The sequence below is a fragment of the Lentinula edodes genome, assembly GCF_021015755.1.
Source record: "Lentinula edodes strain Le(Bin) 0899 ss11 chromosome Unknown C8R40scaffold_45, whole genome shotgun sequence".
In the NCBI taxonomy this organism is placed as follows: domain Eukaryota; kingdom Fungi; phylum Basidiomycota; class Agaricomycetes; order Agaricales; family Omphalotaceae; genus Lentinula; species Lentinula edodes.
The window spans coordinates 346,706-367,746 of NW_025764351.1; the positions used below are offsets into that span (position 1 = coordinate 346,706).

Sequence of the window (21,041 nt, forward strand, 5' to 3'; positions counted from 1 at the left end):
CCAATACGGATATTCACGAACTTACACAACTCTGGATGATGCTCGCGCCGCTGCTTATCGATCTCGCCAAGCTTTCATTCCTCTAATAGCTTCTGTCTCATTTTTCCTTCACCTACTCTACCATATGCAGAACAAATGGGTAACGCTTATCGCAACTGACATTCGAGTCAGTCTACCTAAATCAAACCCGTTTTGGAGCGCAAGACAAAACGCAGAAGCTGAACGCCGTCGCGGGCCAGTACCTTCTAAGTGGGATTGGCAAGATAGGCTGCAGAAGGAAACCTTCATCAGTACCGAATGGCTGTCATATTTTTACGAAATCATGGAGATCCCTATGGTCGGTGTCTTCATGGATGTTCATAATTCAGGTTGTCTACCCTGGCTGAATATCTTCCTTGAAACCAAAATGCCTGTAGTGCTCTTTTGGGGAACTGTGCAAAACTGGAGAATACCACGAGAACTATCTCCTGCGCTACCGGTTCCAACTGGCGTCATGGTCAAGTCTCTGATCTCCAAACAATCTCCTTACTCTCCAATAGAACCAGTTCTTGACAACACCCAGTATAGCTCTACTCGTACGAGGCAGTTGCGTCTACCCCGGATTGATGGTGGAACTCAACCCCGTCGAAATGAAGGTATATTTGAGTTTCTCAAACGGCGAGCTAGTGATAAAGCCAGGGCTATTGCTACCGAAAGTGCCAAGGATCGCCAGTCTCGTCTCCAGCGTGAAGAACATGCATCGAAAGATATGCCGCCGGGGCGCAAAGGAGCACGGGTCTATTATTGGGACTTGGTTGAGGGTATTCGTGTTCGCAATCCAGTCGGCAGATCTAATTATGAAGACATTTGGGAACGATATGGTCCACGTCAGAGATGTTATGATGCTGTCGCAGATGAATGGGATATATGCACAGAGCTCGATCCGAATGACGAACCATCCTTTGGAGACGACGACGAAGATGATGACGATGACTATTTCATCACGCCACAATCCGTAATGAGTCAGGAAATTGACCATCACCATGGTCCATCATCCTCCAATGCATACCTTACGCGCCTTCAGTCTTCCTCTCACTCTCGCGATCCTGTTATATTCAGTGAGGAGATTGATAATGTGGTCAAACATCGCTTCGGATTTCTTCCTAGGGACAACCATTCTGACCGCCCGGTCAAGTTTTCTGCTAGTGTTTGGTGTCAAGCATTGGCTCTGATTGGCTATGGACGGCAGCCTAGACCTTCTCTTCGAAATAGCCAATCCGAACTGGCGCTTTGTACTTTTCTTTTTGATCTTTTGAAAGCCACAAACTTAGCTTCCGCTCCGAGGAATTTTGATTTAGTGAGCTTGCGACCTCCACTGCCCTTCGAGGTGGACGTTCTACCTTCTCGCGACCGCCTTTACTTCTTGGTGCAAGCTTCAAAAGCTCATGATCATGAACCATTTCACCTTGCATTTTCCTCTGCTGGCACAGTGATGGAAATTGCACGACGTAATTGGGGTCCTCAAACTGCAGACCTTTTGCAGAACTTGATCAAAGGCGGATTTTCCTTCAATACATTATCAGCTTATTTCCCACCTACCGGTTACATTTCACCACCTCAGCGCAAGTCAGTTCTTTTGGGACGTCGTCCCTGCGGGTTCTCACCAGGCTTGGAGGAGTATTGCTCATATGAACACAGACGAGACATTTTCCTGCGTTCAGTGAGAGGTCGCGCAGCAATTTTATCCGGTGGTATAATTGCTCGTCTGGCTCGTGAGGTTGTCAATGTGAACGATGTTCTGGATGGACCTACCGAACGTGCACTACATGGGCAAAATGCTCTTTGTGTTTGGGACCCTAGACAAAAAGCTGCTTTTTGGGATGACGAGTTGACTGAGGATGAAATAGACCTTATTTGCGGAACCTATGAAATTGCTACAGGTAAACTGCTTTCTTGAAAAATTTGCAGCATATTTCTGATCATTAACGCAAGGAATCGTGAGCAAGGACGGAGAACCTCAATATGCTATCAAATCATGGTGGCCCCGACCGATATCATGGAAATTTTGCGGACTCAATGTTGGATACTGGTCTAGTGATGCAGAGCATTGGTTTCAATCTCGTCTGAAAGGCATTCTCGAAAGACCTGGATCGATCAAAATTCTATCCAATAATCAATGGCGATCGACATTGAAGTTCAATAAGGATGCCCCCAGACTCTCGCAAAAGAATGACCTCCTGGCAGCTGAATATCTACGTTCATTCTTAAAGTTCTAGGTACTCTATTGCTTTTTACAAAAGGGTGTGAATTAGATTTTCTTGTACAGGTATACAAAGGAGTGTATTTATGCTAAAGTGTAGCGAATATCGAACATTTGTTATGGAAAGTGTGTTTCTTGAGATGAACAGGGATGATAAACTGACGACGAGAAAATAGTAAGAAAGGTTGAATGAGGAACGATATATGAGAGTGAACAAAAAAGTGAATGTCGAAAGGTGCCTCCTATGTGGACAACAAACATATGGCTTAAGGAAAGTGGTGGTGATAAAATTGAGAGAGCAAGAAAAATCAAACATTGAAGGTCGTAAGGGTCATCGAGGACGGCATGATAGTCATTACAAGACAAGATAAGACAGAAAGAAAGGTAGGGAATGGTTTGCATGGAAAAGGAAGAGGAGAGAAGAGAGATTTAAATGGAATTTCGGCAAAAAAAATAACATGGCGATTAACCGCGAAGAAGGTACTTCAATGGCGTTCCGTTTTCGACATGGTTTCGAACGTTTTGGGCAAATCTAAATTCTTGTCAATTGCTGTTGTGCACTCTAGATGAGACTGCTCACGCCGTGATTACCCGTGCAAGGTTTTCCTTCTTCTCCTGCTCACTCTTATAGCGAGGAAGCGATTCCACGAACCTATCTGGTTGGCGTATGGCGAAAAAAGCGATACCGATGTCACCCTTGTAGATCTCGTCGCAGCCAAGAGCGGCAATGGCCTGGTTCAACTCTCCTGATGTTTGGTCATAAGTACCACCCACAAAGTGTCCCCGACCGTCAACTACGACGAATGCTTCATAGAGATCGTCCGCTATAGTGCTATCAGAAAAACGAGACCGTAGATAGATGCATCGTTTGAAGAATACATGGGCAGGAGCTCCTTTTTTGTTGATCTTCGACTTGAACGGCACCACTTCGGGTACAGCGCGAGCTCGGCCAAAATAGATGCCAATCGTCGTCCCATCCTCCTGGTATCGACAATGAGTGTCGCCCTTGTCAGTGAATCATGAAGAGAGCTTACAACGTATTTTTTGCTGGGCGTGAATTGGCCGTTAAAGGGAACTGAATTTATTCTGTGGGGAGGCGATAACCTATTCCTAGCGGGTCGTTTTTCTTGAGAACGGACCGAAGGAAAACCAACAGATCTAGAGGTTTCCGCAACGGGTGTCGCCACTCTAGCAGTATCACGACTTTGCTGGATTAATTCCATGATATCAGGGAAATTAGTGTCGCCAGAGGCGTTAGAGGCAGCGCGTGATTGAGAGCGGGTAACTCGAGACATTCAGGCCAGACAAGCGTCAAGTGTCGTCCTTAGAAGGCCTTTTAAGAATAGATAGATTGCAGAACACGTTCTCAACGCGTAAGTACTTCACCGAATCATGAACCTGAATCCAGGGCTTGATTTTACCGTGACAAAGATTGGGGACGGTTTCCTTCCGGATTACTCCAATATTAATCTACCGGCACGACTACGGAATACATTCTCGCCGATTGTGCAAACCGAGCGTACTAGTCCATATAGGACACCACAAATGAAGTGATGATCTAAATCCAAGCGACATGCATGCATCCTGCCTGGAAGTGTGCATATATCCGATGCTGCACCATTCTTGAGGGAACGTGGACCTACGTGACCTGACCTGGATATTAATTCAAACATCATGCCATGAAATCAGTATGGCGAATTTGGGTCAGACTGACCGTTTGATACAGTTCTCTTGTTATCGTGCTAGAAACTATCACCATTTCGGGATGTTTAGAAGTACTAGTCACTTGATGTGGTACATATTATCACAATAACTACCAGGGGAGTAATGTCCTCACACGATTGTAAGTATTCATTACACGAGCATACTGAGTACCAAAAGCCTGTACGGTGTAATAAGTGGCACCAATGATCGATCCAACAGAAAAAGCAAATCTACCGGAGTTGAAAGAGCAAGTCCATGGTCCAACACGGAAACTCAGGACCGCTGGGAATTGTTGTGAAACGAAGAAAGACGAGGAAGGCGGTGTTTCGAAAATCTCAGGGAGTGGTACAGAGATCACCGTAAATTCCTCTAGCGAATCACCAAAGAGAATGATCAGGAACCAATCTCTCAACTTCTCCTGTAGCGAGATGGGAAGGAAACGAAGGGCAAATCCAAACAGCAGAAGTAGAAGAGCAGTACAAAAATACTTCCACATGTGAGATGCCTGTGTCAAGTCATACATTCAAGAAGCATACAAATTGGAAATAATAAGGGAGACTGACTGCAGGAAACCAAAATAGGCGCAGTATGTGTTTCACACCGTTCTGGTTGACCGGCGTCCAAATGCGTATCTTTGCTCGTTCACCAACGTTACCATCAGCGGTGGCCAAAATCCGATTTTGATGACCAGCTTCCTGGTAAGCCTTGAGGCAATGAGAAGAGCGTGTTAATGGAAAGAAAGGATATGAGAATTACCAATGCAGTGACCCAGATTTTGTCTACAGAATATTAGATGCATGCTGGATTCGAGTCGGATTAGAAATAGACACGTACGATTAGCATGATCAAGAGTTTGTACCTGTCGGCCATGTTCAGCATGAAATATAACTGCGTATCCCTTGGTAGTGCCCATGACGACTGCGCAACCTTTGTTTATGAATTTCACCGGAAGCGGAATGTTGACGTCTTTTTCTTGACGTTCAAGGGAGGTGCTGCTCTTGATCCATGATGCTTTCGAAAGATCGTACCAGTCCATCCCTGTGCGGATGTTACTTGCAACCATTGCGGTGCGATCTGGCGAGATGGCCGCCATTCCACTGAACAAGTAGAGATCATGAATGTGAGTTTATAGCGAAGATTGAGTTAAATGTCACATTTTTTCATTGGGTCCAATGCTCCATTGCCCCTCCCCCGTCTCTAAATCGACTCTCCTAGGCATGATCAGTCCTAGTACACTCGATAGACACAATGGGGCCATAAACTTACCAAACGCCGTGGAAAAGATATGTGACGACACACTCACCTTCGCCCTTTAGGTAGAATGCACCAGTCGCAATGACCGGAGGTTCCTTGAAGTTGGCTGGTTCTCCAATAGAATGGGCGCAGTCTAAGCGTATCTTCAATGACCAGCTGTGATCTACGGTATTCAATGAGGGCGCGAAGTAAAATCATCTATACATATTTACCGTCCGCCTCTGAGAGCACGTTCACTGCCCTACCCGAGCAGATAAGTAGTTGATTCGATGACTGATTGGCTTCGATTGAGGAAACGGGCGACGAGAACTCGTAGATGACGTTTGGTCCTTTGATTCCTAACAGAAAGAACTGTACAAGAGCTTGATTAGCGGCCCCAAGCTAGATAAAGGTAGCTCCTTACCGGATTGAGCGTGAACTGAACGACTTCGCCTTGCATGCTTCCACCGACCAAAGTGCTGTCGGTCCGCCACGCAAGAGAAATGAACGGACTAGAGTGGTTGTAGGCCCAAATCATACGGAAGTTCCGTAGCCGGTCGTATACTTGGAGCGTTTTGTCATTGCTTGCGCTGGCAAGATACCGCCCGCTAGTTGAGAACGACAGAGCTCGCACGGAGTCGGTTGGGTGGTCAATGGTAAACCAACACCGGTAAGGATTGCTCATTGATGGGGAAACTGTAGGGGATTCGGATGAGTTCGTACAGAGATAAAGAGACTCCCAAAAAGCCGATGGGACTCATGTTTTCCACGAGGACAACACTGTCGTTCACCGGAGTTGAGACTCACAGGAGCGGGGGATAGGCCAGGATCTTGAAGATAGTCAAAAGCTGAATGAATTACATAAATTCAGGGTCATGGCAGCAGCTGTCACAAACATTCATCGCTCGAAACCATTCAAGAAAATCCAAGGACCGAGTCCTAGAAATCCGATACATGGAAATAGGACCAACCCTGAGACGTCTCTGCAAGCTCACCTCGTGTCATGCTAGTGTAATTTCCCGGACTTCAACTTGTCCTAAAATATCGATTTCAAGGGTATAACGCTTCAACATCGATATTTTTCTGAAAAAAACTTTACCTTCTATTTGCATATCTATCCATGTACACGTTCAAGACACGCGTCTTGATAGAATCATATATTTAGCTGTCGGCAGAATGACCAGCATTTTCGAACACGATGCTGTCGATTTTCTCTCGTTGGCCTACTGCTGATCAGCTTCCGCCCCCCCTTGATTCACTGGAGGAATTCCATCAATACAAGCCAGCCATTGCTATTGCATTTGGTGCTCTTGTAGGTGCGGTGGTTTTGTTATTTGTTTGGAAGGTTTGTCATTGTCTACGCGTTCAAGTACACAAATGACTGATGGATTCTATATCCTTTTGTAACATTCTCAGCTCCTTAATTATTTGTTTGGCTGGGAGGGCGAGGCGTTCAAAGAGGGATGGGAACAACTATCTTCGAACGTCCTCCTCACCAATGAGAATTTCCTGGTCGACTTCTTCCAGGACATTGGTCCCGTTGCCTCTGATCGGTGTCTCATTGACGATGGTCGCGATAGAGAGTTGAGCCGTCGCGAGAACGAAATTTTACGCCGCGAGAGGGAGTTGCATAGGCAGCTTATTAGCTTTGAACAGAGACGAGCTCGGTTCCATCGAGAGACAGCACAGTATCACGCACAACAAGCTGCGATACATCAATTTCAGGCTAGATTTGGGAAGGATTTGGAGACGAAAGGTTTAGCTCTGAAAACTGGTGCTCCAGCCATTTCGGAGGGCTCAGAAAGAGAGTCGGACGTAGAGGCTTAGATATTCCATAAGAAGCTCGTACGTAGATTAGAGAACAAAGAGCAACATCGGATCAAGATCTCGATATTAAGTGACAATCTATCTTGATGCGGAAATCCTCGATCAAGATCTCAACCCAAAAGGGCCCAGAATCCGTTTTGGTTCATCTACAGGTCAAGATGTCCCGATTAATATTATTGCGCAGGCGTGAATATGCGTGTAGGTTACTTACGAGCATCTGGTTAGGAATAATTGAGCCTGAATGTTGGATGGTCCTTCGGGGAATATACACCTGGTGCCCTTGAGTCTTTTTTTCCATTTCTTGCACATGTCTTCTCCCATCTCCATGTGGAAAACGGCGATGTATGTAGCAGGATGTGGCGCCCTGAAATGTCCGCATCGGATGCCATCAGATGAAACGATGATTGCAATATTTGTTTATCCTTTCCTTTTCCGTAGGTTTTGCCCTAGAATTGCAGTTCTTTGTAACATGTCCCGCACTCTTCCAGAAAACCTTCAGCAGGACGCGTTAAGCTGTGGCGATATAGGCGACTCATTTCTTCAAATGAGTTCTAGCACCGAGGATTTGGGTGAGGAAATTGGAATGATTACTGATGACCTGGGGCTCACTGCATTGCTAAAGCGAATGATCAACATGAACAGTCGATACATCCATACGCATATACAGGTCAATATTGCCAGGAATCCCTGGAATTGTCCAAATACTGATTCATTATTTAGGAACCACAGTGGGAGAGCGACAGGACTCTGCTGATGAGCAGCAGCATCTAGGAAAGCACTATTACATTCCTGAGCCGTATACGAGTCAACTCATAGCTCTTGCACATAGGGAGGGAGCCAGGGACACCTCAATCACAGAGCTCCGCAAACGGACGAGAAGATTTAGGTCAGCCGACTGAGGAGCAGCAGGATTCAGGTAGCTGAGTCTTGCACTGAACATTTTGGCGCATAGCCTGATCCTTGTGCACAGGGAATGACGAAGATGTCGATATGGAGAAAACAAGTTCGACTGATCTAAACCAAACTCCTACTCGTTCGACTAGTCGAAGGACCGCTAGATTGGGAGTTCGACGACCGGGAGCTTTGGCTGGTCGTAGGGGCGGTTTATTTGAGATTAATTCCCCTGATGTCGAATCATTGAATGTGAGTGTTGCAGTCATCATGTTCAGAGATGAGTCATCCCTCTCATACAACTGTAGAAGTTCCGCAAGCACCAGAAGGAAATGATGCTACGCATCGATAAACACGCTGAGATCCAAACGGAGACACTCAATCAGCTAAAAATCATGAACGAGGGAAACACTAAACGAGACTCGCAACTTCAGCGACAAGAAGGCCAACTTCAGCGCCAAGAAGCACGGATGGCTGAACTACAGCGCACTCAAGAACAGATCCTGAGTCATTTACATTTGGCCTCCCCACTTGCATCTACTACTCGCGCGGTACCTGTCCATACATCATTTGAACCGTCTCGTCCATTTGCACCTGCAGCCGTCGGAGTAAATACACAGAGCTCTATTCCGTCTGGATTTCGTCCTTTCGCACCTTCTGCCAGTGGTCCCGTCCCCGTTCCAGGAGGTGCATCAGGTTCTGTCCCAGATGATAGCACGGGTCCCACCACTGCTACTGGTACACCTGGACCAGGGGGTTTTAGATCGACTGGAATTGCTAATCCCGTTGGAAGTGATTCTGCTCCCGCAGGTGCGACAGGAGTTCCAAATGCCGACAACCTTCCTTCCGGGAACGAATGGGGTAAATTCCCTGCAGGCTATAGAGTGACCAATTCTCCAATCACTGGACCTAATAGTCTTTGGAACGTTGAGCTGCAGGTGAAAGATCGTACTCCGGTGCACAAATCTCCAGACCAGATAGCTCGCCAAGTCAGTGCTTTGATTGAGTCTGACCTTTTCCATGGTTTGTCACTGATCTCTCTCTCAGAAATTGATGCGACAATGGGTCGACACGGTCTTGGGGGGACGAGCCAATCGCCTTAGACTAACCGTCACGACAGAGGAGCTTGACGACTTCGAGGAAGAGTACGAAGAGGATCCCAGCCAACGTCCTTGCACTATGGATAATTTCCGAGTATCAGTCAATGGGCACCCTCGTTGCGCATGGAACCACGCGGCAGGGTATGTCTTTGTACAGTTGGTCGAGTCGAAAGGCTGGGTCACTCCCCAGAATGATGTCGAGCGCGAAATGCTGCGTTAATTTTTCTTGCAACGAATGACAAACATTCATAAAGAATGGAAGAGGAAGGTTACAACTGGTGGGGATTACGCGAGACAGCAGCAGGAAAATATCGTGGGCCGTCAACGACGAGTATGTTTTTACGTCTCTGTTTGATTTCTAAACTGAGTAACTTCCTAGACATTTATGATTCGGCATAAACTCACCAAGCTCTATCGTCCACTCAACTATCTCACAGATTTACTGAATCGCATCGGTCCTGATGGAATGTCGGAAGACGAGGAAGATGGCAGTAAGGATCAGCCTCAATTCATAGTGCTAACACCGCAATGGAGGGCGCTCGAATTAACAATGCTACTTCGAAAGCTAGATAAACTACACATGTTGATGCGGATGAAGGGTCGAACGCGGCCGTCGAAAGGCTCAGCACCTCGTCTTCGTATCATCAAATCTGACCCGGTATATTTTCCTGACAGACCAGCACCAATCGGCCTTCCAATGAACTTGTATTCAGCTGCATGGTTGAACGCCAAGCAGCCTGACTGGCACAAAAATACCATGCAGTCTGGACATGTCAACACGTACGTTCGGCCACTTCCTGAAACCTTTTCTCTGCAACTGCCACAAGATATCGAAGAGTGAGTCGTAGCAAAAGATACTGTTTCCAGAATCTAATGAGCAGCAGTATGATAGCGGGCACGAAACCGTTTAATCAAGACTCACAGGCTGATGTTTAACGGTCATTTTACGGTCACCGACGTTGTTGAGAAGAACACTTGCAGAGCATGATTTGCGAATAATTGGCTTGATGATCCTCCCTATCTGTATACACACTAGATTTTAAATAGCCATGCACGAGTTAGCTCAGTACATGACAACGGATATGTCGCTGAATGAGATAGATTATGACAAAAGTTTGCAAAGTCACGAGACTGCTTTGACCGGCCCCCACCGGAGTCATCAACAAGTCCTCTTTGATCATCGATCATTGCAGTGAGTAGAACTCGTGCAACGTTCTCAGAAATTATTACTATCGTATCGAAATTTGTGAATAAAGATATCTTGGGCACAGTTTACGCTAGGATATGACCATCTCTTCCGCACCTTCGCTCTGTGCTTTCTCCTGGCTGCCAGGACTAACAGGGCGATCACAAGCGATACTGATACTCGAAGTGTTAGCTTCAGGAGTGGATGCAGTCTGAATAGTTTCGAGCTTCCCATCAGAACCAAGGGAATCCACGCAGCTGAGCCCTTGCACAACAATACTGCTCACTAAATCAAGATCCTTGCATGGTCGGCCGCTAAGAATTTTCTCGAGCTCGGCATTACTCTTCAAGAGAAAGGCCAGCAGTCGGATCTGGGTCACCTATTCAAAGTGTCAGGCTGAATCTTCGAGGATAGAATGTTTGCCTACCTCCAGATTGACGTTCGCAATGTCAACCTTCATAGCTAATAATATCAAACTGACTTCATCAATGATATGCCTAGCTTCGACGAGTAGCGCGGTCTTCAACCGTTCGTCTTGTTTGTCCTAGCAAAAAGTCTCGACAAGATGGATCTCCTGGCATACTAATACTTACACTATTTGTAGTCAGACTCTCCACCAGGTTCCGTAAATTCTTTACGGAAACTTTCAACTTGTGGCGAATTGCCTGGACGTCTTCAAAGACATCAGTACGTTGATCCATTCTAAGGCAATCCAAGTTTAATCTCTCTGAAATGTAACCAGAAACCTATTGGACTTACTGAGGACACCTGATGGGTAAGGAAAAGAATGATCATCCATAGATCAAGATCATAAGAAATAAACCGGCATGCCCCATTGAGGAATATTGACAGGAGGAATCTACGGGCTCGTGTTCAAGGTATTGATATATAACACCGCCTAATTAAAGAAATTGGCGCATTCCCTTCCTCTTGACTTACCGCCATGAACACAGGTCGTAACACCATTCGCACCATATGGTACGGTAGGCCACCACCTCCGCCTCCGCCTACCCCGCCGCCACCGCCGCCACCGCAACCCTTGTCTCCTTATGAGTTAGAGCTGAATATCAATTGGGTATTCATACTATTGGTTACCATGCTTGTTATGTTCAAACTTGCTAAGAAGGTATTCTATTTCCTATGTTGAAGGGCTTCCACTCAACTGTTCATCTTTGAGGCAAAGGTTTATCTGGACGATGTAAACTCGAAATTGAACAATACCCAAGAGCTAATGGCAGCTGTCTCTGCGACAAGGAATGGTTTCTTAACAGAATTAAGGGTTCGTTGGAACCCGTTACTTCAGCCATATGCGGAGAAGAGGTTCATCGAAGCGTTGGAGGAATTCGATATGATTGTCGAGGCAAAGCAAAAGCAATCAGAGGCACGAAGAGAGGTGGTCAATAATTTGGAATAATAGACCCGAAATTACAACATGAGACCGATGAAATTACTCTTCGTGATATCGCCTCTTTGAAAAATTGTTTAAAGTCCTGTATTCTCTGATTCCTTGTCACATTCCTTCCATGACATCTTACCTACAACAATGAATAGAGTAACTGAACATTGTGAGAGCGAATACTAGTACTAGTACTAAAGCTTTGTTATCTTTCAGTATCTTGTTTTCCGACGTGTTTTCGACTCCCTAGTCAAGACTTGTGTAAGAAATGTCTGTGGACCCAATCAGATGAGGGGCAATAAAACAGGAACATGCTCCTTAACTCAGAATGCGAACTTAAAGTAATGTCTTGGGTAGACTTGCCTCCGCCAATTATAACGACTACCGCGTCAGCCCTGTTCTCATCAGAGTTGTTGGACCCCACCCCATGATCTTCGGCGCTGGGTGGGTCTGGTAGATATAGATAATGACGAGAGTTTGTTTTTATGAGACGATGATGATCAGACGCTTGGACGGCTAGTGAATATCGTATCGAATTTAGCCCGAAACTCTGAAGAATGAATGTCGGGTCCAAGGCATCCAGAGGCTTTCGCGAGCGGAAGGAATACGTGGTTTATCACATCTCTGTAAGCAAAGGCTGTAAGTGGTGGAAAGGGTCACGCAAACAAAACAGCACGTACCCCAGTGCATACTATGATCCTATGAAAACCCATTTCTAGCATTCCTCTCTTCCCCTTCTTCCAATACCTCATTATCCAATTTGAGGGGATCATATTCAAACGGGGGCTGAGGACCCCTGATGCTCAGAGCCTCCGTCTCGTAGCTTATGCGATCTCGAAGGTACGTTTCTGTGAATATCTTGAAATAGAACTGTATGTCCTCTGCACAAAGTCTGTTGGATTTACATCTCACAGCTACTGACGGACCACTCCTCCCCAGGAAGCTCAGTTCCTGGAGGCAAAAAGATCTTCGCTTCGGCAGTCGGAAGGTCGTTCAGCTTGTCTTTATCCAGAGCTTCTTTTGATGGAATGTCGTTTGGGCCAAAAAATTCGTGGAGAGAACACTCTTAGCCCTCAGCTTACGAGTTGTAGCGAATGTAAGATGAGATGCAGGTTCCTTGAAATGCGTAGAAAGGCTGTCGGTACTATAGAAATAATATTTGAAGAACGTACATATAGTCCATGCAGGGATAGTCGAATATTGTGTGAAGAGGTTCCCGAGGTGAGGCAGAGCTGCATTATTAATGAGTTCAAAGCATAGATGAGAAAGATGAGAGACCATGCACGAGTTAGCTGCAGTACATGGTCAAAGTACATGGTCAAAGTATGTAATTAGAGGAAGGTATCGATGTCGAGGATGTCGAGTTGTTTATTGAAACGGGCCGAAACCCGGACCAAACAAAGCCAAGACCAAACAAACAAAGAACTGATCATGATCGTGAGAGTTTAAGATATTCTTCGCTTCTTCCTTCAAGTTCGTCTCTACTGGCTGCAGTGAGTAAACACTCGTGTAGCACTCGATGGTCGTCCTTCAGCTCGTAACTCGTGTGGATCTATCATGGACTAGGACGATAACGGGCAAGGTATAATGGGTCCACTCCTGCTTCCCCAGTTGCATCGTCGTTGATTACTTCCTCAGCCTCGACGTTCCCCTCAAGACGAATTCACAACACATTGAACACAGGGTATGTTTCTCCTCGCAATTGCTTGTATTGTCAATATTCATGGTTTGCTTGCAGACCCGACATTCCTAGTACTGCGAATTAGAGCTAACTCGTTCATGGACCACGCGCTGTCTCTTTGAGTAGTACTTCTGCAAACTAGTTCATGCAATCCAAACTGTTTCTTTGACGATATTGATTGCCGCCATGTATTTGAGCTAACTCGTTCATGGAGTGCGCGCTCTCTAACTTGGGGAAATCAGACTGGTTTCGGCGGCCTTGCTACCATGTATTTGAGCTAACTCGTTCATGGTCCAGCGTTCAGTTGTCTTTCGCATTTCCTCACCTTCAGGGCTCCTTTCTGCCGCTTTGCCTCCATGTACTTGAGCTAACTCGTTCATGGAGTGCGCTCTCTCTAATTTGGGGAAATCAGACTGGTTTCGGCGGCCTTGCTACCATGTATTTGAGCTAACTCGTTCATGGTCCAGCGTTCAGCTGTCTCTCACATTTCCTTACCTTCAGGGCTCCTTTCTGCCGCTTTGCCTCCATGTACTCGAGCTAACTCGTTCATGGTTTCGGCGGCCTTGCTACCATGTATTTGAGCTAACTCGTTCATGGTCCAGCGTTCAGTTGTCTTTCGCATTTCCTCACCTTCAGGGCTCCTTTCTGCCGCTTTGCCTCCATGTACTCGAGCTAACTCGTTCATGGAGTACGCTCTCTCTAACTTGCGGAAATCAGATTGCTTTGGCGGGCTTCCTACCATGTGTTTAGCCAACTCGTTCATGATCCTGAGTTATCGTTCCTCTGTCTCTTGCATTTTCTCAATTACTAACCTTCAGGAGTTCAGCTGTCTCCACACCTGCTTCCCCAGTCGCATTGTTGTTAATTACTTTCTCAACCTCAAAGTTCCCCTCAAGACGAATTCTCAATGCTCACTAATTTCATATTTACGCTGATGTAGATTCCGGGGAACGGACGTAGACTCTAGGGACTTATGGATCGAGACGTTACCTATTCTATATATCCTTATCACTTCCCCGCTCAACACGAAACCCAGGACCGTCGGTGCGTCGAGCTCGCAACTCGATAGCGTGGGCTTTGGCTCTCAAGGTGCAGGAGAAGCACTTTGTTAGCTGCCCAAGTCCAGTAAGAGCCAAAGCAGGCCACAGTGCGGTTACGCCTGTAATGGGGACTTGGTTTTTCCCTGACGGTCTTTCTCACAATTTTGGGCAGAGTGTGCAAGCGTACTTCTTTATATGTATTTCCCGAAGGCCTGCAGTGGCTTATATTCGGTCACTTCCACTACAGTACTGCTCTATGTACTAGCATATGTCTCAACGTTCATGAATATTGACTCTATGTTCTTTCTCTCGCATTCCTTTGAACACGAAAATTAGTGTAAGCAAATTCTGCAGTAGCACTATCTATCTATCGTTACTGTGTATCTAAGATAATGATCAGACATATCACCGGTCAGTAATATGTCAAATGTACCGCATTTTGAATATTGGTAATCCCGTTGAGCGGGATTTTTTGTCTTCCCTTCTATCACTATCTAACTGGTGACTGCAGTGGGTAAAAACCCGTGCATCTGGTGGACTTCTGCTCGTATTCCTCCAACATTGCTATCATAACAAGTATACCCCTTTTCATCTCAGATTGTACTTGTTTCATGTTGTTGCCATATCTGCGTGGATTACGATCACCCAATTCACATGCAGATGCCTCCCCATACTCCATCTACCCACAATCCAAGCTCTTGTCCAGAAACCCACGTATCCACCAGCTTGCTGTCGATGCTGGAAGAAGAGATCTTTGCAAGATCCCATGCTGCCTCCCAGTCTTCCTCGAAACTAGTGTTCATTTCACCACCGAATAAAGAGACTTCTTTCGTACTCCCCGACCCGGAGTCTCTTACTTCAGCTAACTGTGGTCAGTTTGCTCTAAAAACTACTGCACCAGCAAATCGAGAGTTTCTTGATCACGAAGCCTGGTTTTGTGGTGCGGTCATCCAGCTGCGTTTAATGCCTCGTGGAGACGGAGACGAAGCTAGCATACTTGAAGATCACGCTCTAGATGCTTTGACTTCCTTGAATCAGCATAAGAAGAGCCAATGGATTCAGCAGTCTGATCCAATTGGTGCACATATTGTTGATAATCGTGGGTCTGCTGCTCTATACTGATTCCTGAATTGTCTTGACTTAAACCTCCCTCCTTTAGGCTCTTACTTTCGGACTTTTTCCCGCCTCAACCCCCTTCTGGAGACACTGTATATTGCTGCTGCAATTATCTATCTACTGCTGCAAACACCGATCCGTCGCATGCGGGTGGTATTGGCTTTACATCGGGGTATACTCCGGGCGACCGAAAGCCCAAATGCCATCGATGCTGCCTCCAACCTACCAAAGGATGTCCACACCATAATTGATCATTACGACTTGGATCCTCATTGCCATGCCCGTCTTGCCTGCCCAAAGTGCTTCAAATTGCATGAATTCTCCCCACAATCCATTCAGCGCAACGAGGAATCTTACCGAACAGATAAGAAGTTAGATAAATGTGTTGCGTGCGGTACCACTTTGTGGCGAATACAGAGGATCGGGAATCGTTTTTTCGTTGTCCCTATTCGTAAACAGCTGTTTCAGGATCTGAAACAGTGGTTTGGCAGGATATTAGCTGTTCCCGGCATGGAGGAGGCGATGGAGAATCATCTGCGATCCTCATCTGATGATGAAATCCTTCGTGATATTAGAGACTCTCCGGTTTTCAAGGCGATACCTGGTCCGGATGGAAATCCATTCATGCAACTAGATGAAAACTCACATGATTTACCCGTGATGTTTAGTCTTGGCTACGACGCCTTCCACCCTTTCCATTTCAGTAACGAGAAATCCCACATCAGTTCCACTGCAATCTATATGGTGAACCTTTGCCTACCGGAACACCTCAGATATAGGAAAGGGTACATGGCACTTGTAACCGTCTTCAATGGTGATCCCAATGTGAATGATATCAATCACATTCTGGATTGGATTGTGGATTTGCTTCTGCCATTTTGGGACGGTATCTATTTCACACAAACGTGCTCTCATCCATTGGGACGTGTTGTGCGTGGAATTCTGATTCCTATTGTCTGTGATGTTGTTGGAGCTCACCATGTCTCGGGATTTGGCTCACATTCACACAAGTTATTTTGTACCCAATGTCTTCTTCTCAAATCTGACATAAACAACATCGACATGGCAACTTGGCCAAGGCGTAACCTCCAAGAGCACCAACTGCGGGCACAAGAATATCACAAAGCTACTAGTGACGAAGAACGTGATCACATTGTTAACACATATGGTGTTCGATGGACAGCATTACTACGATTACCTTACTGGAACCCGATTGCATATACTGTTATTGACGGTATGCATCTGTGCAAAGGACTTGCTGAAACCCATGTCCGTGGTGTCTTAGGAATTGAAGGTGATGCAAAACCTAAAGCGACATTGAAATCCAAATTCAAACCACCAGCTGCACTTCTTCGCTCTCTCTGGGATGGAATTCGGAAAGCTCCAGAAAATTTATCCCAGTGGCTTGATTCTAAGGTCAACAAAAATACTACTGTTTTTTTATGCTCTTGTCTCCCGGATGTGCGAACCAATGGCAATAAAAAGGAGCTTATTGAAGCTCTTGTGACTTGGGTGCGATATTCAATCTTACTCCAGAACAATACATCCCTAATGTACAAATATGGCAGCGCCAGTCTGTTAGTGAAGAAAGTGTGCCCATTATTCCTCCCCTACAATATATTTCTCTTACCAGAAAGGGTAAACGAAAAGAAATGGCAAGCTGATTTATTTAAATAGCTTTATGATTTTGATCAAATGAATCTATATGTGCAGGAACCCTCTACAATTGATCTGCACACTATACTTCACTCCCGGGAATCATCTGTTGTATCTTCCATTAAACGAAGAAAAATGGTTAGATAATTTTTTAACATTTCTGTATTAAAATTTACCTTCCACTTGCAGGGTACTGACTCAAGGGAATCATCTGCCTTGTCTAGTACTTCTCTCCAGTCTATACTTTCATCTCAATCTACCCCAAATAAGGATCCTGAACCTGCTCATTCTGTTCCAATGGCAGATCGGGATCATGTAGATGAAAAGAAGTTCTCTAACCTGAAGGCCAAACTTCTTGACCATGATAACCAACAAGAAACTCAAAAACTACTTCCTCAAACTGTTACTAAGGCCTACCTGCATGCCTTATGTGAGGATCTTAGAATTCCTTACCGCAAGTCTGAAAAGCGGAACTTGACTGATACAAAACCTCATTTGATCACACGACTTGACTACTGGGTAAACTGTTCATTTCTCAATTTTGTAGATGTTACTAATATTCAAATTAGCGCCGGATGCATGTTCTCAATCAGGGTTTCCATAATCCTGATACACCTGCTCAAGAACCTTCTACATCTTCTGCAGTATCTTCAACAAACCCACCTGGCTCATCGGTAAATTTGGTGGTAGCAAGCTTTGCTCTCAGTTCATCTTCTGTACCTTCCCCTGTACCTTCCCCTGCTCCTTCACCTGCTCCAGGCATATCATCTGCAGTTTTAGATTCTTCCATATCAAACCCCCTACCAGAAATGGTACCTCAATCTTCATTTGATAATGCAGGGTACCAGGCTTTGAAACGAAAGTTTCTTGAAGATACAAAACCACTATCTATATCATCCCTATCCAAGTATGCCAAAGACTTACTTGTAAGATTATGCAAGGAGTTTGGTGTTCCAACATATGGAGACAAAGCACTACTGGCTGAAAATTTGCTACTGTGGGTATGTGTATAAACTGTCCTTTTTGGTACTTGAAAGAAGTACTAATTATGACAAATTCAGCATGCTGAACATCGGGATACACCAATTCCTCACACACCTTTTTCTGGAAATCTACTTACCAGTTCAATAATGGAGGAAGTCAGAACTGATATACAACGCTCCATTCTGCCTACTTGGATTCAGCCAGCACCTCTTGCCTGGGGTACTCCAAGTGGTGGAAAGCTTAGTGCTGATCACTGGAAAGTGATTTGTACCATTCATCTGGTTGTCACTCTGATCCGTGTTTGGGCCTATGGTAATGATGGTACAAAAATGCCACTGCTTCAGAATTTTCTCCACTTGGTCAGGGCATTACAAATCCTCAACCTGCGGTCAACCTCAAAGCAATTGAGTGAAGCATATACAAGTGAAATGCTTCAATATTTGACCACTTTGAAAGAGCTGTTTCCAAACTGGGAATTTGTCCCAAATCAGCATTACAGCCTCCATATGGGTGAATTTCTGCAAACCATGGGTCCACTTCATGCTCGAGATACCTCAGCATTTGAACGAGTCAACCATGAACTGCAAGACACAACTACAAATAGACGGATTGGTGGGGTTCTTTGATCTGGATATTTCACCTGTGGGCCTTTGCTAACAGCTTATGATATAGGTCAAGCTGAAAATACCATGTTGAGATCATACTGTCGACTTGGCAATCTCAGATTGCTGATCGATAACCGTCAAGAGCTGCATGACCGCATAGGGGAAACTCTCGAAGTTCTAGATGATATTGCTTGTGAAGATCATCGGGGCATGTTTGCTGATACACAGACATTGGCTTGGACATCAACCAAGTTCAAATCACGAAAGGTCTTTATTTCTTCGGATGTAGTGCAGCATATTCAGGATTATCTTTGCCTGAATTATCAGGTCTTAGCCGAGAAATGGCCCACTAACTTGACCACTGAAGTCACCGAGGTTGATGGTGTGTCTGTTGGCAGAGCTATCTACACATCATTCCATCACCAACATCGTAACAGCTTTATCATCCTTGAACTGCAGCAGAATCAGTACTTTGCTGCTCGAATTCAGCAAATTTTCTACCATGCTCACCAACACCCTCACGATCCTCATTTGTCCGTGTCCGAGATCTATACTTCTGTGGATCTCCTGAATCCGTTGGACACTGATGTGCTTCCTGATTGGTATCGGCAATTCAAGATGGGATGGCTTTGCTGCGATCCAAGCAATCCTTCCACACCGACCCCAGTGCAAGTTACTGTACCTTTAAAGTATGCTGTGTCGCATTGTGTCTGGACTCCCTTCGAGATCAATAATCAAGCAATTTTACATGTGCTACCTGTGCCTAAAGTGAGGATTGGTTTCACATGTTGACTTACGGTTATTTATCTACTTATTCACAGACTTTTGAAGGCTCAGGCGGGCGACCTACTATATGAAGTGATAGTAAATGAATTGATTTGGGAAAAGCAGATACACTGATGGTGATACATATACCCATTGATGAATAAAATAAAGAGTTAACACACACACTCTGCCCATAACTATGAGAAAGACCGTCAGGGAAAAACCAAGTCCCCATTACAGGCGTAACCGCACTGTGGCCTGCTTTGGCTCTTACTGGACTTGGGCAGCTAACAAAGTGCTTCTCCTGCACCTTGAGAGCCAAAGCCCACGCTATCGAGTTGCGAGCTCGACGCACCGACGGTCCTGGGTTTCGTGTTGAGCGGGGAAGTGATAAGGATATATAGAATAGGTAACGTCTCGATCCATAAGTCCCTAGAATCTACGTCCGTTCCCCGGAATCTACATCAGCGTAAATATGAAATTAGTGAGCATTGAGAATTCGTCTTGAGGGGAACGTTGAGGTTGAGAAAGTAATTAACAACAATGCGACTGGGGAAGCAGGTGTGGAGACAGCTGAACTCCTGAAGGTTAGTAATTGAGAAAATGCAAGAGACAGAGGAACGATAACTCAGGATCATGAACGAGTTGGCTAAACACATGGTAGGAAGCCCGCCAAAGCAATCTGATTTCCGCAAGTTAGAGAGAGCGCACTCCATGAACGAGTTAGCTCGAGTACATGGAGGCAAAGCGGCAAAAAGGAGCCCTGAAGGTGAGGAAATGCGAAAGACAACTGAACGCTGGACCATGAACGAGTTAGCTCAAATACATGGTAGCAAGGCCGCCGAAACCATGAACGAGTTAGCTCGAGTACATGGAGGCAAAGCGGCAGAAAGGAGCCCTGAAGGTAAGGAAATGTGAGAGACAGCTGAACGCTGGACCATGAACGAGTTAGCTCAAATACATGGTAGCAAGGCCGCCGAAACCAGTCTGATTTCCCCAAATTAGAGAGAGCGCACTCCATGAACGAGTTAGCTCAAGTACATGGAGGCAAAGCGGCAGAAAGGAGCCCTGAAGGTGAGGAAATGCGAAAGACAACTGAACGCTGGACCATGAACGAGTTAGCTCAAATACATGGTAGCAAGGCCGCCGAAACCAGTCTGATTTCCCCAAGTTAGAGAGCGCGCACTCCATGAACGAGTTAGCTCAAATACATGGCGGCAATCAATATCGTCAAAGAAACAGTTTGGATTGCATGAACTAGTTTGCAGAAGTACTACTCAAAGAGACAGCGCGTGGTCCATGAACGAGTTAGCTCTAATTCGCAGTACTAGGAATGTCGGGTCTGCAAGCAAACCATGAATATTGACAATACAAGCAATTGCGAGGAGAAACATACCCTGTGTTCAATGTGTTGTGAATTCGTCTTGAGGGGAACGTCGAGGCTGAGGAAGTAATCAACGACGATGCAACTGGGGAAGCAGGAGTGGACCCATTATACCTTGCCCGTTATCGTCCTAGTCCATGATAGATCCACACGAGTTACGAGCTGAAGGACGACCATCGAGTGCTACACGAGTGTTTACTCACTGCAGCCAGTAGAGACGAACTTGAAGGAAGA

At 45.6% G+C, this 21,041-nt stretch overlaps 9 protein-coding genes across 9 annotated transcripts; 5 read left to right on the plus strand and 4 right to left on the minus strand.

Moving 5' to 3' along the window:
• Window positions 1–1,471: 1,471 nt before the first annotated feature.
• C8R40DRAFT_1057110 (uncharacterized protein) lies at window positions 1,472–2,255 on the plus strand (the record flags this gene model as incomplete). The annotated part of the gene is made up of 2 exons (XM_046225124.1): window positions 1,472–1,919; window positions 1,972–2,255. 2 exons carry the CDS (start codon window positions 1,472–1,474, stop codon window positions 2,253–2,255), a joined length of 732 nt encoding a protein of 243 aa, XP_046081537.1.
• A 449-nt stretch (window positions 2,256–2,704) lies between these two features.
• Window positions 2,705–3,534, minus strand: C8R40DRAFT_1175707 (uncharacterized protein; the record flags this gene model as incomplete). The annotated part of the gene is made up of 3 exons (XM_046232369.1): window positions 2,705–2,771; window positions 2,820–3,220; window positions 3,274–3,534. The coding sequence occupies 3 exons, from the start codon at window positions 3,532–3,534 to the stop codon at window positions 2,705–2,707; spliced, it is 729 nt and encodes a 242-aa protein (XP_046081538.1).
• A 377-nt stretch (window positions 3,535–3,911) lies between these two features.
• Window positions 3,912–5,861, minus strand: C8R40DRAFT_1175708 (WD40-repeat-containing domain protein; the record flags this gene model as incomplete). The annotated part of the gene is made up of 9 exons (XM_046232370.1): window positions 3,912–4,024; window positions 4,079–4,448; window positions 4,507–4,647; window positions 4,700–4,722; window positions 4,778–5,040; window positions 5,098–5,154; window positions 5,210–5,360; window positions 5,410–5,548; window positions 5,601–5,861. 9 exons carry the CDS (start codon window positions 5,859–5,861, stop codon window positions 3,912–3,914), a joined length of 1,518 nt encoding a protein of 505 aa, XP_046081539.1.
• A 513-nt stretch (window positions 5,862–6,374) lies between these two features.
• Window positions 6,375–7,003, plus strand: C8R40DRAFT_1175709 (uncharacterized protein; the record flags this gene model as incomplete). The annotated part of the gene is made up of 2 exons (XM_046232371.1): window positions 6,375–6,521; window positions 6,593–7,003. 2 exons carry the CDS (start codon window positions 6,375–6,377, stop codon window positions 7,001–7,003), a joined length of 558 nt encoding a protein of 185 aa, XP_046081540.1.
• Window positions 7,004–9,385: 2,382 nt separating this feature from the next.
• Window positions 9,386–9,703, plus strand: C8R40DRAFT_1024210 (uncharacterized protein; the record flags this gene model as incomplete). The annotated part of the gene is made up of 1 exon (XM_046223049.1): window positions 9,386–9,703. A coding segment is annotated over one exon (318 nt), but the record flags the coding sequence as incomplete, so codon positions are not given.
• A 568-nt stretch (window positions 9,704–10,271) lies between these two features.
• On the minus strand, window positions 10,272–10,881 carry C8R40DRAFT_1175711 (uncharacterized protein; the record flags this gene model as incomplete). The annotated part of the gene is made up of 3 exons (XM_046232372.1): window positions 10,272–10,559; window positions 10,608–10,724; window positions 10,774–10,881. 3 exons carry the CDS (start codon window positions 10,879–10,881, stop codon window positions 10,272–10,274), a joined length of 513 nt encoding a protein of 170 aa, XP_046081542.1.
• A 242-nt stretch (window positions 10,882–11,123) lies between these two features.
• Window positions 11,124–11,594, plus strand: C8R40DRAFT_1175712 (uncharacterized protein; the record flags this gene model as incomplete). Its single annotated transcript, XM_046232373.1, has 2 exons — window positions 11,124–11,306; window positions 11,364–11,594. The coding sequence occupies 2 exons, from the start codon at window positions 11,124–11,126 to the stop codon at window positions 11,592–11,594; spliced, it is 414 nt and encodes a 137-aa protein (XP_046081543.1).
• A 681-nt stretch (window positions 11,595–12,275) lies between these two features.
• Window positions 12,276–13,999, minus strand: C8R40DRAFT_1175713 (uncharacterized protein; the record flags this gene model as incomplete). Its single annotated transcript, XM_046232374.1, has 4 exons — window positions 12,276–12,434; window positions 12,499–12,593; window positions 12,659–12,808; window positions 13,753–13,999. The coding sequence occupies 4 exons, from the start codon at window positions 13,997–13,999 to the stop codon at window positions 12,276–12,278; spliced, it is 651 nt and encodes a 216-aa protein (XP_046081544.1).
• A 2,203-nt stretch (window positions 14,000–16,202) lies between these two features.
• Window positions 16,203–18,679, plus strand: C8R40DRAFT_1057128 (uncharacterized protein; the record flags this gene model as incomplete). Its single annotated transcript, XM_046225128.1, has 2 exons — window positions 16,203–16,813; window positions 18,193–18,679. 2 exons carry the CDS (start codon window positions 16,203–16,205, stop codon window positions 18,677–18,679), a joined length of 1,098 nt encoding a protein of 365 aa, XP_046081545.1.
• Between the last annotated feature and the right edge of the window lie 2,362 nt (window positions 18,680–21,041).